This window comes from Antrostomus carolinensis, unplaced genomic scaffold, assembly GCF_000700745.2.
Source record: "Antrostomus carolinensis isolate BGI_N321 unplaced genomic scaffold, ASM70074v2 scaffold34618, whole genome shotgun sequence".
Lineage (NCBI taxonomy): Eukaryota > Metazoa > Chordata > Aves > Caprimulgiformes > Caprimulgidae > Antrostomus > Antrostomus carolinensis.
This window is the reverse complement of record NW_010334259.1, coordinates 13,689-25,411: the sequence shown is the minus strand read 5'-3', so window position 1 is coordinate 25,411 and position 11,723 is coordinate 13,689. Positions and strand designations below refer to the sequence as shown.

At 48.8% G+C, this 11,723-nt stretch overlaps 2 protein-coding genes across 2 annotated transcripts in view; both read left to right on the top strand.

Moving 5' to 3' along the window:
- The first annotated feature begins 1,055 nt into the window (after window positions 1-1,055).
- PSMD13 (proteasome 26S subunit, non-ATPase 13) lies at window positions 1,056-3,057 on the top strand. The gene is made up of 5 exons (XM_029086543.1): window positions 1,056-1,108; window positions 1,187-1,242; window positions 1,610-1,653; window positions 1,896-1,982; window positions 2,818-3,057. Exons 1-5 carry the CDS (start codon window positions 1,056-1,058, stop codon window positions 3,055-3,057), a joined length of 480 nt encoding a protein of 159 aa, XP_028942376.1.
- Window positions 3,058-4,958: 1,901 nt separating this feature from the next.
- The window catches only part of PGGHG (protein-glucosylgalactosylhydroxylysine glucosidase), an 18,459-nt gene continuing 11,694 nt past the window's right edge, over window positions 4,959-11,723 (top strand). Inside the window, exon 1 of the mRNA XM_029086544.1 lies at window positions 4,959-4,980. The gene's annotated coding sequence lies outside the window, so the exon portion shown is untranslated. The remainder of the gene's footprint in view (window positions 4,981-11,723) is intronic.

Sequence of the window (11,723 nt, the reverse complement as noted above, 5' to 3'; positions counted from 1 at the left end):
CTGCTCTCCAGCCATTCTCCCCCCAGCCTGGTCCAACAGCCCTGAGTGAAATACGGGGTGTGTTAGGAGTTGAGGAGCTGGTGTAATGTGTGAACTCACTGAGTGACTTTCTTGTTTCTTAAGACTGTGGCACCAGCTGACTCTGCAAGTGTTGGACTTTGTGCAGGACCCGTGCTTCGCCCAGGGAGATGGACTCATCAAGGTGAGGTGCTCGATTGCTCCCAAGTTTCTCTCTCTGTACCAAAGATGAGTGGTGGCATTTTTGTAGTAGTGAAACATAAGCAGCCTGTGGCTTGTCTCTGGAGAGCTGTTACATGAGGTGAATCCAGGTTTCTGGGGTTTATGCACTAGGTGTGAGTGTGCAGGATTTGGTTGGTTATGAAATTCTGTCCATGTAAGAAGCTTCAGAGGAGTCTTTGATTTCATTCACGTGAGGTTTTTTGGGGGAGAGGGGTGCAGGGGGAGCCTTTTTCTCTTCCTTTTGTAACAAGGGGTTTCCAGCTGCGAGTGGAGGAGGGATTGTCAGGTGTTCACAAAAGCTTCCAGTGGTTTGGTTGGTTGTTTCACCTGCTCTCTGCGAGCTCCTTCCACTGGTGAAGATTCACAATACGCTCAGTGCAGAGTCCCACGTTGTCTGTATGCTGTGAGTGATCATGTACTTCTGCTCTCCTTCATGTTTTTAGGTTAAAATTCAGTTTCCCAAGAGAGTTATTTCCATGTTAAAGAGCCGTGGATTACTAGAGACCTTGTCTTTTCTGAATGTGCAGAGAAATGTGGAAGCCTGAGGCCTGTGTTTGTGGTACAGTGGCAATGAGGACACGCAGCAGGCAGGCCCTGTGTTGTACCCACTAGCTCATGTATTTCTTGAATCCCTCCTTGCAGCTGGAAGGAGTCTGCAGAGCTGGAATTCTCTGAAATGAGCAATTCTTGGCTCCTGGGTTCTGTACAGTGTAGATATTTCTGTATTGGATGCCCACTGCTTTGTTGGAAAGATTAATTGGAGTACAGAAGCGAGTGTCGTAGCTGAAACAAACGCCCTCGTGCCCTGACTGTCCATGTCTTTGTGCCCACAGCTGTATGAGAACTTCATCAGCGAGTTTGAACACAGGTGAGCTGGTTTGCCTGCAAGTTCAGAGGTAAGGGGCTGTTGACTAAGGCTGTGCTGACAGCGAGTGTTCTGTTGTAGGGTGAACCCCTTGTCCCTGGTAGAGATCATCCTTCATGTGGTCAGACAGATGACAGGTAAGTGTCCTCACTTGTTACTTACGGCATTTTTAGCTGCTGCTCTCTGTGAAGTTTGGCTGGTTAATGGTGAGAGCTGAACCTTCCATGTTAAGCTGTTGTCTTTCTGGTGTGTTGGAAAAGGAAAGCACTAACTCAGAGCTTAAGTCATTGCTGCTACCTGGAGTAGCAGGTCTGCTGCTTCGCTGGAGGAGTGGCTGTGAGCAGGAAGCCCGGCCTGTGACAGCAGCACCTTTGGAAGGCTGAGTGGTGCACTATAGAAAAAATATGTCCCATTCTTCATGAACCCAGCAAAAGGGTGTATTTCTAGGCTGAGTTTTGTTCTGTGGGAATTCCTGATATATTTTTTTTTCCCCCTCTGCTTCAGATCCCAATGTGGCTCTTACTTTTCTGGAAAAGACTCGAGAAAAGGTATTTTTGAAGTTGCTCTTTCTGATAGTCCACCTGCAGGAATCGTTTTGCATCTGAGCACTTATGGTAAAGCTGGAGAGGCAGATCCGTGTGTGTTGATGCCTGTGCTGGAGAATGCCTGCTCCTTTTCTGAGTGAACAACTCTGTGCTTTAATGCAGGAACATGTTAACAAACGAAATGCAACCAACACACTCTAGGCTTCAAGAGCCTGCGCTGTCTAAACGTGTGTCTCTGACTGCAGGTGAAGAGCAGCGATGAGGCCGTCATCTTGTGTAAAACCGCCATCGGGGCGCTCAAGCTGAACATCGGGGACCTGCAGGTCACCAAGGTGAGCTCGTGGCTTGAGCAGTTCAGGCGTTGGGGTATCTTGGAGAACTGAGATGCCCTTCAGTTACTGCAGCGTGGATGTGTCTGTGTTTTGAATGAGAAGGTGACAGGTTGGCAGTTTGGGGGGGTTTCCAGGAAGACCTGCAGTTCTGCTTTACCTCTTGCAGGCCATAAAAATGTGTGTATAGTACTTGGGGCCAAATCTCTGGAGGTTCAGAAAGATCCTGGTGCACGCAGCCTCTGAGGTGCTGTTGCAGCTGGTCACTGCAGCTGTTGGTGTGCACAGCTCGGAAGAGAGGGAAGAAATATTTGACATATTCCAGTTCACAGCTTAGAGGGTCTCATGAATTCAACAGGATACACGCTGCTCGTTGGCGAGCTGCTAACAATGACTGAATTAGTGTCTGGTTTCCTGTGCTAAGGATGTTGTTTATTTCATCTCTTGGCTTTTTTTAGAACCTTCTCTTAAAACTGAGGGTTTTTTATGCAGCACAGCTTTGTGTCTCTTAGAGCAAGTACAAGGGTTGGTGGGTATAAGCATACACAGAGTGTGTGTGTATATATATGTATATAAGTATAGCTGCAGGGTTGTTTTTTGGGAGTTTGGGGGGTTTTTTACCTAATTACTATGTAAAGGGAGAATGCTGTGGCTTTATCCTCAGTGCTGTGGTAGTGGCTTTGACTGTGGTCTCATCTGCTTTACTGCTGGGTGGATGTTACTTCTGGACCACACAAGAACGCTGTAACCCTGGCAGTGGGGAGGTAGGAGGCTGGGAGCAGGGGTGTGCATGTGCTGTACCTTCACCTGGCACAAACAGGTTTGCACCCTCCTGTAGGAGACCATCGAGGAGGTTGAGGAGATGCTGAACAATCTCCCTGGGGTGACTTCGGTTCACAGCCGCTTCTATGATCTCTCCAGCAAGTACTACCAGACGATTGGGAACCATGCCTCTTACTATAAGGATGCTCTGCGGTTCCTGGGGTGCATTGATGTTAAAGACCTGCCAGGTAACTCCTCTCCCAACCATGGAAAGCCCCAGTTTTCATTTTCTGTTTTGTCTCTTCACCCTAAATAAAGGCAGTGGCAGAGAACAGGTTTTCTCAGCGTTATTTTGAATCTGTCATAGTTGGGCTGGGATTTAGCTAGGAAGAGGAGGAACCCACGGGAGGAATGGCTGAGTAGGATTCTGCTCCTGAGCTGTGTTGAGGTGAGGGGGGAAGTGCCCCCACCAGAAGGGATAGTTTGTTCTAGTTCCCAAAAACCTTCACTGTGGATTCAAAGAGGGGCCCTTTGGTGCTACTGCTGTGGTTACTGCAGCTTCTGAATTTCAGGCTTGGGAGAGGATGAGGGGGACTGAGAAGGATTTAATACAGACACGCAGGAGGGTGAGGGAGGGGTTGATGGGGTTTAGAGTGCTGCTTCATCTGAGCTATTTTTGTAGTTTTGGAGGGTTTTTATTTATATATATGTATATCTTTTTTTCAGTATCAGAGCAGCAGGAGAGAGCCTTTACCCTGGGACTGGCAGGGCTCCTGGGGGAAGGTGTTTATAACTTTGGGGAGCTGGTAAGTTGATGCTGCGTTGCCTCATCTCTTGAGTATCAGGAGTTGGTTTTACCCAGTTAACAGTGTCCTGCCTGGTTTCTGCAGCTCATGCACCCCGTCCTGGAGTCCCTGCGGAACACGGACCGGCAGTGGCTGATTGACACGCTTTATGCCTTCAACAGTGGGAACGTAGAGACCTTTCAGGCTCTGAAGTCAGCGTGGGGTCAGCAGGTGAGTGACTGAAGGAGTTGCTGTGTTGCTTGAGGCCCAGGCTCGATATTTACAGGATGGGATTCTGTGGACCTGTACTTTAAGAATACCTGACTCTGGTGCACTGGTGTAATTCTCATCATAGCATGGAAATGTTTCTTTCATCTTTATATGCGTCATTAGTTTTCTTTTGGCTTCCCTGTGTGTCTGGTTGATTGAAAGAAGTAAAGAGAATTCTCTTGTGATCCAAGGGCAAAGCAGACAAAGACATCATGCAGTCCTGCACAGGAAGATCATTTCTGATTTAATTTCCATAACGCCAGGCACTCCCAGTATTAAGCTGCTTCCAATGTAAAATAGTGGGTTTCCCTTGTGTTTTGGGAAGTTTGAGGAGAACAGTGGTGTTGGCTACTAACCACCCTGGCTATATGAGAAATTACTGATGTAGCACCAGTTTACAGGTCAACTGTGTCCACGTGCACAAGGCTGTGGCCTTTGATTGGAGGTTCCCTGCCTTGTGAAGCGCTGATTTTAATTGTGCCCTTGTTGTGATTTGTTTTATGGAACCATTTCCGGATAGTGGGTGGGATGTGACGGCCTCCTCCCTCGTAAAGGAGGGTCCTGGGTCCCCATGTGCAGCATGCTGATCTCTCCCAGGGTGGGGGGAAAAAAAGTAATAATGAACTTTTTTATCCTCTTACAGCCAGATCTGGCTGCAAATGAAGCGCTTCTGCTGCAAAAGATTCAACTGTTATGTCTTATGGAGGTGAGCTGAGAGCTGGGATGTGTTAAACGTGGGGAATGGAAAGGGACTGCTCCTTTGTGTTCTCTGCTGGGTGCATCCCTTCACTGACAGAAACTCGTGGATATAACAACTTTACTGCAAATTTTGCCTGTAGGTGGTGCCAGAAGGCAAATAGTTCAGGAAAAAAAGCCTTGTGGTGCCCTGCTTGTTTGCAGTTGCAAGGGTGTGCTCTTTCAGGCGGGATGTGGAGGTGGGGAAGAAAAGAGCAAGCTTTGTATCTTGAGGATGGTACCTGAAATGATAACTCTTAAAGTATGTTCTAGTATAGTGTGATTTTAACTGTGGTTTAGAAATCTTTATTTTCCTAAGGACTGAAAATCCTTTCCCTGATAGGTAACCCCAAACCATTAAACAGTTTCCTTCCTGTCACTTGAAGGCTGTGGCTCTGTTGTTACCAAATAACAGAGGTGTGTAAGCCTCCGTGGCTCTGGATCTTTTTTAAAAACCCTTAAATATTGAGTTACCAGGAGTGTAAGGTATGTTTGTACACACCCACGTACTGATATGTGAGTATGGTGATGTGTGTATATATATTCCACCTCTAGTGTTTTACTGTGAATGAGCTTCACCAGCTATAGGTGCTGTGTTACCTCAGGGATTTGGTGCACACTGAGATGTTTCACCACAGATTGATCTGCTTTATTTGGAGATTATGTTGTTGCCTTGGAAATCTGCTGCTCGGAGCAGCAAGGTGCACGTGGAGGAGGGAGCGGGACTGCTCCTTTCTGCTGATGTAAATACATTTTTCTTTGAAGTATTTTGATTAAATATGAGAAATGCAGATTGAGAGTCATCAGAGCAGTACGAGGGAAGCTGGGTGCACTGTGGGAGGAGACTAAAGCTGCGTGGGGTTTACTCTTTGTTTTGCTCACTTGGATTCAGATGACTTTCACCCGACCCGCCAATCACAGACAGCTCACTTTTGAAGAGATTGCCAAGAGTGCCAAAGTCACTGTGAATGAGGTGAGTTCAGGTTCAAACAAACTTATTAATGTCTAAGTTTTGAAGATGTAAAAGTGTCTGGATAGACCTGCTGCTGTAAGTGAACTCTAAGGAGAAATGTTCTCCCCTGTTCTTGTGCATTTGGAGAACTTTTTTTCTTTGTTAAGGAGGAATTAACTGCTCGGTGCTTCTTTTTCTTGGTAAATCCATTTTTGAAGATTCTTTGTCATAGTCTTAAGTTGGAAGAGAGCTCTATAGGTTGTCTGTTCCCACCCACTCTTGAAAGCCGGCCTTTGGATGAGGTTATGCAGGGCCCTGCCAAGCTGTCTTGAGTATTTCCAGTGTGGGGAAATGTCACTGATGTTTAACTTTTCTCACAGTGAAGAATTTTCCTGTTATTGAGATGGGATCTCTGCTGAAGCAAATCCTGCCTGTGGTCTCTTGTCTGCTCACCCTGCATCCTTGTGAAATTAGTACCTCTTATCTGCACAGTGCAGGGAGACTGTTCTGAGGGATCCCCAAGCTGCCTGTTCCCAGGCTGAACACCTGACACTGTGGGTGGTATTGTTTCACGTGCAGGACTCCCTGCTTACCTTCACTTCATGTGATGTTAGCCCAACCTGTGGGGGTCTCTCTTCATGATAGCTCTTATTTCTAGCACATCTATCTCTCCCTGTGAGTTTGGTGTCATCTATGGAATTGTCATCCAGCTAGTTTAAAGATAATTAAAGGAAATTAAATAGTAACAGACCCAGTGTGAACCCCTGAGGAGCGCTACTTGTGACCAGCTGCCTGTTGAGCTTTGAGCCACTAACCACTACTGTTTGTGCTCAGTGGTTCGCAGGTTTTCCACTCGCCTTGTGGTCCTTCTCTCCCTTCTGTAGCTTACCAGTTTGCCAACAATCATGTGGTAGGTCTTGTTGAAAAGTAAAGGTACAGGCACCTCCAGCACTCTGACCACTGAGCAAGTTTTATAATTTAAAAAGACAATCATATTGATTGAGCACATCTGACCTGTGGCAAAGCTGTGTTGACTTTTTCCAATTACCTTGTTCTTCCTGGGATTTCAGAGAAAATAAAATAAATCTGTTCTTAGGGAATGTTTGTTTAGATGTTGAGTCTCTAGGCAGTATTATAACCTAGGAGAGGATGGATGCGAGAGAGGCTGCAGCTGCTCTTGGTTTTGTTGTGTGTAGTAAAGCCTTCTGCAAGCTAGTGCCTTTTAGAGGTTTTATTTGTCTCCAGGGAACTGGGTGATTCACAATTGTTTCCTCTGATTACTTTTTTATTTTTAGGTGGAGCTGCTGGTGATGAAGGCACTCTCGGTAGGCTTGGTGAAGGGCAGTATTGATGAAGTTGATAAGAAGGTGCACATGACATGGGTACAACCACGGGTGTTGGATTTACAACAGGTAATGACCAGCATGAATACTAAGGCAGTATTAACTTTTCTTTGTGAGCTGAACTGGGAATTAAAATGGGAACTGAAGAGTGAAGAGTCACTGTCTAAGAAATAGTCTCCTTAGTGCTTCTTGAAGACGCTCAAGGAAGGAGGAAGTGTGTCAGCTTTTCCTCATTCCTTCTTACATCGCCGCCCTTAGCCCTTACCTTGGGCGTAGGGTGCATCTGGTATCTGTGCTTTGCAGTAAGCAGGGGGAAGCCTGTCAGGAGATAAAATAGGGTATCAGTGACACTTCTCTTCCAAAAGCCACACAAACCACCATTAAACACAAATGCTATGATTGTGTTTTCCAGAAGGATGTGGACATCTGTGTGGCTGCTTCAGGCCTGAATGTGTGAGACAAAGTCTGGGAGATTCTGGGTTGTAGGTGCCACACTGGTCTTGGGAAGAGAGAAGTTCAGGGTGATAAAGGTGAAGGTGCTGAGCTTCTCAAGTTCGTCCTCCTAATATTTTAGGAGACTGTATAGGATACTTTTACCTTTAAAAAAAAAATTCAGTACATGGAGTTGCTGCAAGCAATTCCTTCTGTGCATTTCAATTTAACTTTGAACATTACTGCTTTGGTGACAAAAGATGTGAAGTAGAATCTTCTCTGGATCAGGGGGGCTTTGAGAAGTTGTTCAGGATCTCGAGTGTTTGTCCGTAAAGCTGAATATTGGTATTTCCAGTAGTCGTGGCGTTCAAGTTGTTGTGGACTTGCCTTGCAGATCAAAGGGATGAAAGACCGCCTGGAGTTCTGGTGCACAGATGTGAGGAGCATGGAGATGTTGGTGGAGCACCAAGCTCATGACATCCTGACATAGAGGACCTCGCGCTACCCCTGGGAGGGTGATCCTACTGCTACTGACGCCAGCAGCACTCAGACCACTGACTCTGTACTGAATTCTGTTGAAGGGGGGTGGGTGGGCAGAGGGGAGAGCAGCTTTCTGATGCTTGTTCGGAGGAGTAAGTGGCCTTTTGCTGTGTAACCCTTTGGTGCTTGGAGTCAAGATTTCCCTACGCGCTAACATTAGTGGCACTGACCGCGAGAGCTCCCGTCCTGCTCTCCTCAAAGGAGGACTAAGGCTCCATAGTGGTTGGTTTCTCAGCCTTGCTGTCAAACTCTCGTGGCAGGACGTGGTGCTGGCTGCATGTCACCGGAGCAGAGGCTGTTTGCCAGGTGAGGGGGTAGCAGAAGCTCCTTTGTGCACTAGAGAGGCACCTGCCCAGGGTGTGTGTCGTGTCACCTAGCGGGGGGCACGACCTTCCCCGGTGACCTCTCTCCCCCTGTCCTGCAGCAGCCCACAGGCAGCATTGCTGAGATCATCCTTCTCCTTCTGCCCTCCCTCCCCACGACCCCTCCTCCTCATCTGCAGTAGAGGGAGTGTTTACTCCATCAAAGGGTTTTTCCCAGGATTACTGGTTAGTGGATGTGTTTTTATATACTTTTGGGGGTGGTTGTCTTTTACGAACACTTTGTGCTCAAGTGAGGTGCAGCAGTATTGCTGGAATAAACTTCTCTGCCTTCCCTTTTCTGTAGTTCTGTGTTTGCCATCTTCATAACTTGCAGCTGATCTGTTTAAAAATACGCTTCCTTCTAAATTTGGTGTTAAAACCCCTCTGTCCAGGAACAGTGGAGATTTAACAGCCTTGTTAATCACCCAGCAGTCTGTTAGTGTGTAATTCACTGCCATGCACTACCTCGGTATGTGCAACTTCCTTTCTTTTGTGGGAAGCTGTAGTCCTGCTGCCTTTTCTCAAGCTAAAGAGTAAGCTTTACTGAGGGAAAAAGTCTAAATGAGGCCTGAGACAACAAGTTTTTACTCTGCTTTTGTCTCTGGTACTTTAAAAGCTTTCTGTCATGTAATTGTTTTGTCCTGCTGCTGCTGGTGCCTTTAGAGGGATGGAAGATAATTGCTCATCTCAGGAATGTGAAACCAATGCAGAGCTGATGCTGTGCAGGTCCTTGTCTCAGGCAAGGGAGCTTTTTAAAAACAAACAAACAAAAAATCAAGTTTTCAGACCCTGTACCTGGTCACCCTCCACCCTTCTGCCTCTCAATGTTCTGGCCTAAATTTCTTCCTGGTTTGGAGTTGTTTGGTTCTGAACGCTGCCTCTTCCCTGCCCAGCCCCTCAGGTTTATTGTTCTGCTCTGCCTTCGCTCAGCTGGTGGAGTGTGTGTGGAATCACACTGTGTTCTCTTCCTGTCTTGTGCAATTTGACTTTCCCTGGTCGTGCTTCACCTTATCTTCCAAAGCTCATTCCTGATGTCACTTTTACTGACTTCAGGAGAGGATGTGGAGGAGACAAACGTTCTGATCAGGAAAACGTTTCTTGTATTTCATAGCTAAGGACAGGAAAAAGGCTTTAAAAAGTTCAGTCTCTTGTAGCAGTGTCATGTCATGACACACTGGGAGTAAATGAAATGCCAATGGTGTGGCAAAGCTGACGCATCGCAGGGCTGCTGTCACTTCAGATGGGTGTGGAAAAACCTGAAGCCTCACTGTTGAAATGGCACTGAAGTCTCCTGAGAGTTTTCCGACAGCATCAGGTACTGTGGGGAGCGCTCGCTTGTATGGAAAATTTTGAGCAGCACATTGGAGTGAGTGTGAAGATCTGCAGTCCAGTGAATTATGAGAGTTGTTACAGGTTTTCCCAAGATATCTGAGAGTATTTGCTGCCCAAACCTTCCTGTGTGGGAGCAAGTGCTGCTTCCCTAATGCACTTAATTTAGGGAATTTGGTGTGTGTTTGGGGGGTGGGGGGGTTCTTCATGCAGGAGGAAATTGGATGTGCAGCACCCAGGCTCTGCACCATTGAAAATGTCACTCACAGCCTTTGGGTGTTTTCTCACTAGGAATTTAATTTGATTTCGGTTCCTTGCCAGGGCTGTGAGTGGTTCCCTGGTGTCTGCCCTTTGCTTTGCTGCAGCTTCACGAGGTAAAAGCTCCAGTGGGAAATAACCTTCCTGCTCAAGCCTGCTGCACACTTAGCAGGGAATGTTGCCCGTGGGACAGCGTGCTGCCCGACAGCAGGAGTACAGATCCGTGCCCCTGTGAACGAGCCTGTGTTGAAGCAAAACCAACGAGCCATTATGCTTAATGCTAATGTGAATTTTAATGAACAAACTCAGAGGGTTCCTTCCTGGTCAGGATCTGTTCCGTGGTCTTCTCTTCACTCCTACTTCTGCTCTCGGTGGGGTGCAGGTGGTTCTTGCCACTTCTTAGTCTGATCTGCTCTTGTAGTGCTCCACGTGTGCCAGGACCCAGGCTGTGGGCAGCAGGAAGCACGCAGACATCGTGGCTAAGGCGATGGCTTGTTCCTGCCGCCGGGAGAAGAAACAGAGTTAGTGGGACGGGCATTTTTTCACACGGGGGCTGCGCTGTCGGTGGGTTCCTGGGGCGGCTGCGGGCGGGTGCTGCTCTGATCCAGCCCATCGAGTGTGCTTGTCCCTGCTCCTCACTCGACCCAGCCCCGCGGCTCAGACCCACCGTGGGGCGGTGGGACAGATGGGGGTGAGTGCAGCAGTTTCCCCCAGCAGTGGACCAAGCTGGTTGCTCTCTAGGTTTGTTTCCATCGCTCCGTGTTTCTCTGTCACGATATTCACAGGGAAATCGGAGCAACTGGTGACCTTCAGTTGGCAGTGAGGCTTGGGCTCGCAGTGTCTCCAGAAGCAGCAGTGCCTGACTTTCAAATGCCTTTGAGGTGTGAATGGCAACCAGCAGCAGCCTCTTCTATTTCTGGTGCACCAGGGCAGCACTTAACCCCTTGCACTGTCACCTTTATTTCCTTTATTATGTGGCTAGAAAGAGTCTCCAGGCTGATGAAGCGCTTTGTTGCAGACCTTGGAAAGGCAGCAGGGGATAAACTCCACAAGGAAGGGGTGGAGGTGAAACCCAGCCAGGATTTCTGGTGAAAAGCTTTTTTTTTGAACTCATCTCACCCAGCCCAGGAGGGTCCCCGCAGCTGGAGTGGGTCCTGTTTTGGTGGGATCATCCCCAGAGGGAGGAACAATGGAGGGACCTACATGCTCTGTGGTGACCACAGACCCCATCCTGGGCCATGGGGACACCTGCTTTGGGGTGAGTGTCCCACAGAAGAGGAGGGACAGGGCCCAGGTCTGTCCCTGTGCTGACAAGGTGCCTTGAGGGACTGCCAGTGCCACTGTCACCTCCTCCCGGAGATGCTCAGGCTGCCCCGTGGCTTTGCCTCCCTGCGGGGGCACCCTGGCCTGCAGGGGATCTCAGCAGGTGCCCCAAAACCCAGAGGTTAAAAAGGGGCTGAAGAGATAAAATAAACTGGAAGGAAGAGCCTGAAGTGGGGGAGCAGGACCCCCCACTGTGGGGGAGCAGGACCCCCTGCTGTGGGGGTGCAGTCTGGAGCTTGCGCTGCTCTGGGGGCACCTCTCCTTCTTTTTCTCCCCCCTCCCCTCTCGCTTTCACCCCCAACAGAAATAACTTGGCTCTGATGCCCAGGGGGGTTTGGGCCCCTCTGACCAGGTTGTCCCCTGGGAGCTGATGGCTTCCCCCCTTTTCAGCCCCCCACAAGCTACTCACAGCAGCAGAGAGCGGATGTTCAGGGGGCTTGGAATTGATGTCCGCCGGGGGGACCCGCGGGACGCGCAGCGCGTTGGCCAGCAGCCGGGAGCCCCGCTGGAAGCCCCACATGGTGACAGGGTGAGTGTCCTGCTCTTCTCGCTGTGCTGGGCTGCAGCTGCCCCGTCTGTCACCGCTGCCACCACCCCCCTCGCTGCCACCCCTCAGCACGGGACCGGCTGCTCTCCCAAGGGCACGGCAGCGG

What these genes read in the sequence shown, in the direction of transcription:
- PSMD13 (XM_029086543.1), top strand. Translation starts at nt 1,056, where the DNA reads ATGTCTTTGTGCCCACAGCTGTATGAGAACTTCATCAGCGAGTTTGAA. An exon ending in ATCAGCGAGTTTGAACACAG is followed by an intron (nt 1,109 to 1,186) that starts GTGAGCTGGTTT and finishes GTTCTGTTGTAG; the next exon opens with GGTGAACCCCTTGTCCCTGG. An exon ending in GGGACCTGCAGGTCACCAAG is followed by an intron (nt 1,983 to 2,817) that starts GTGAGCTCGTGG and finishes ACCCTCCTGTAG; the next exon opens with GAGACCATCGAGGAGGTTGA.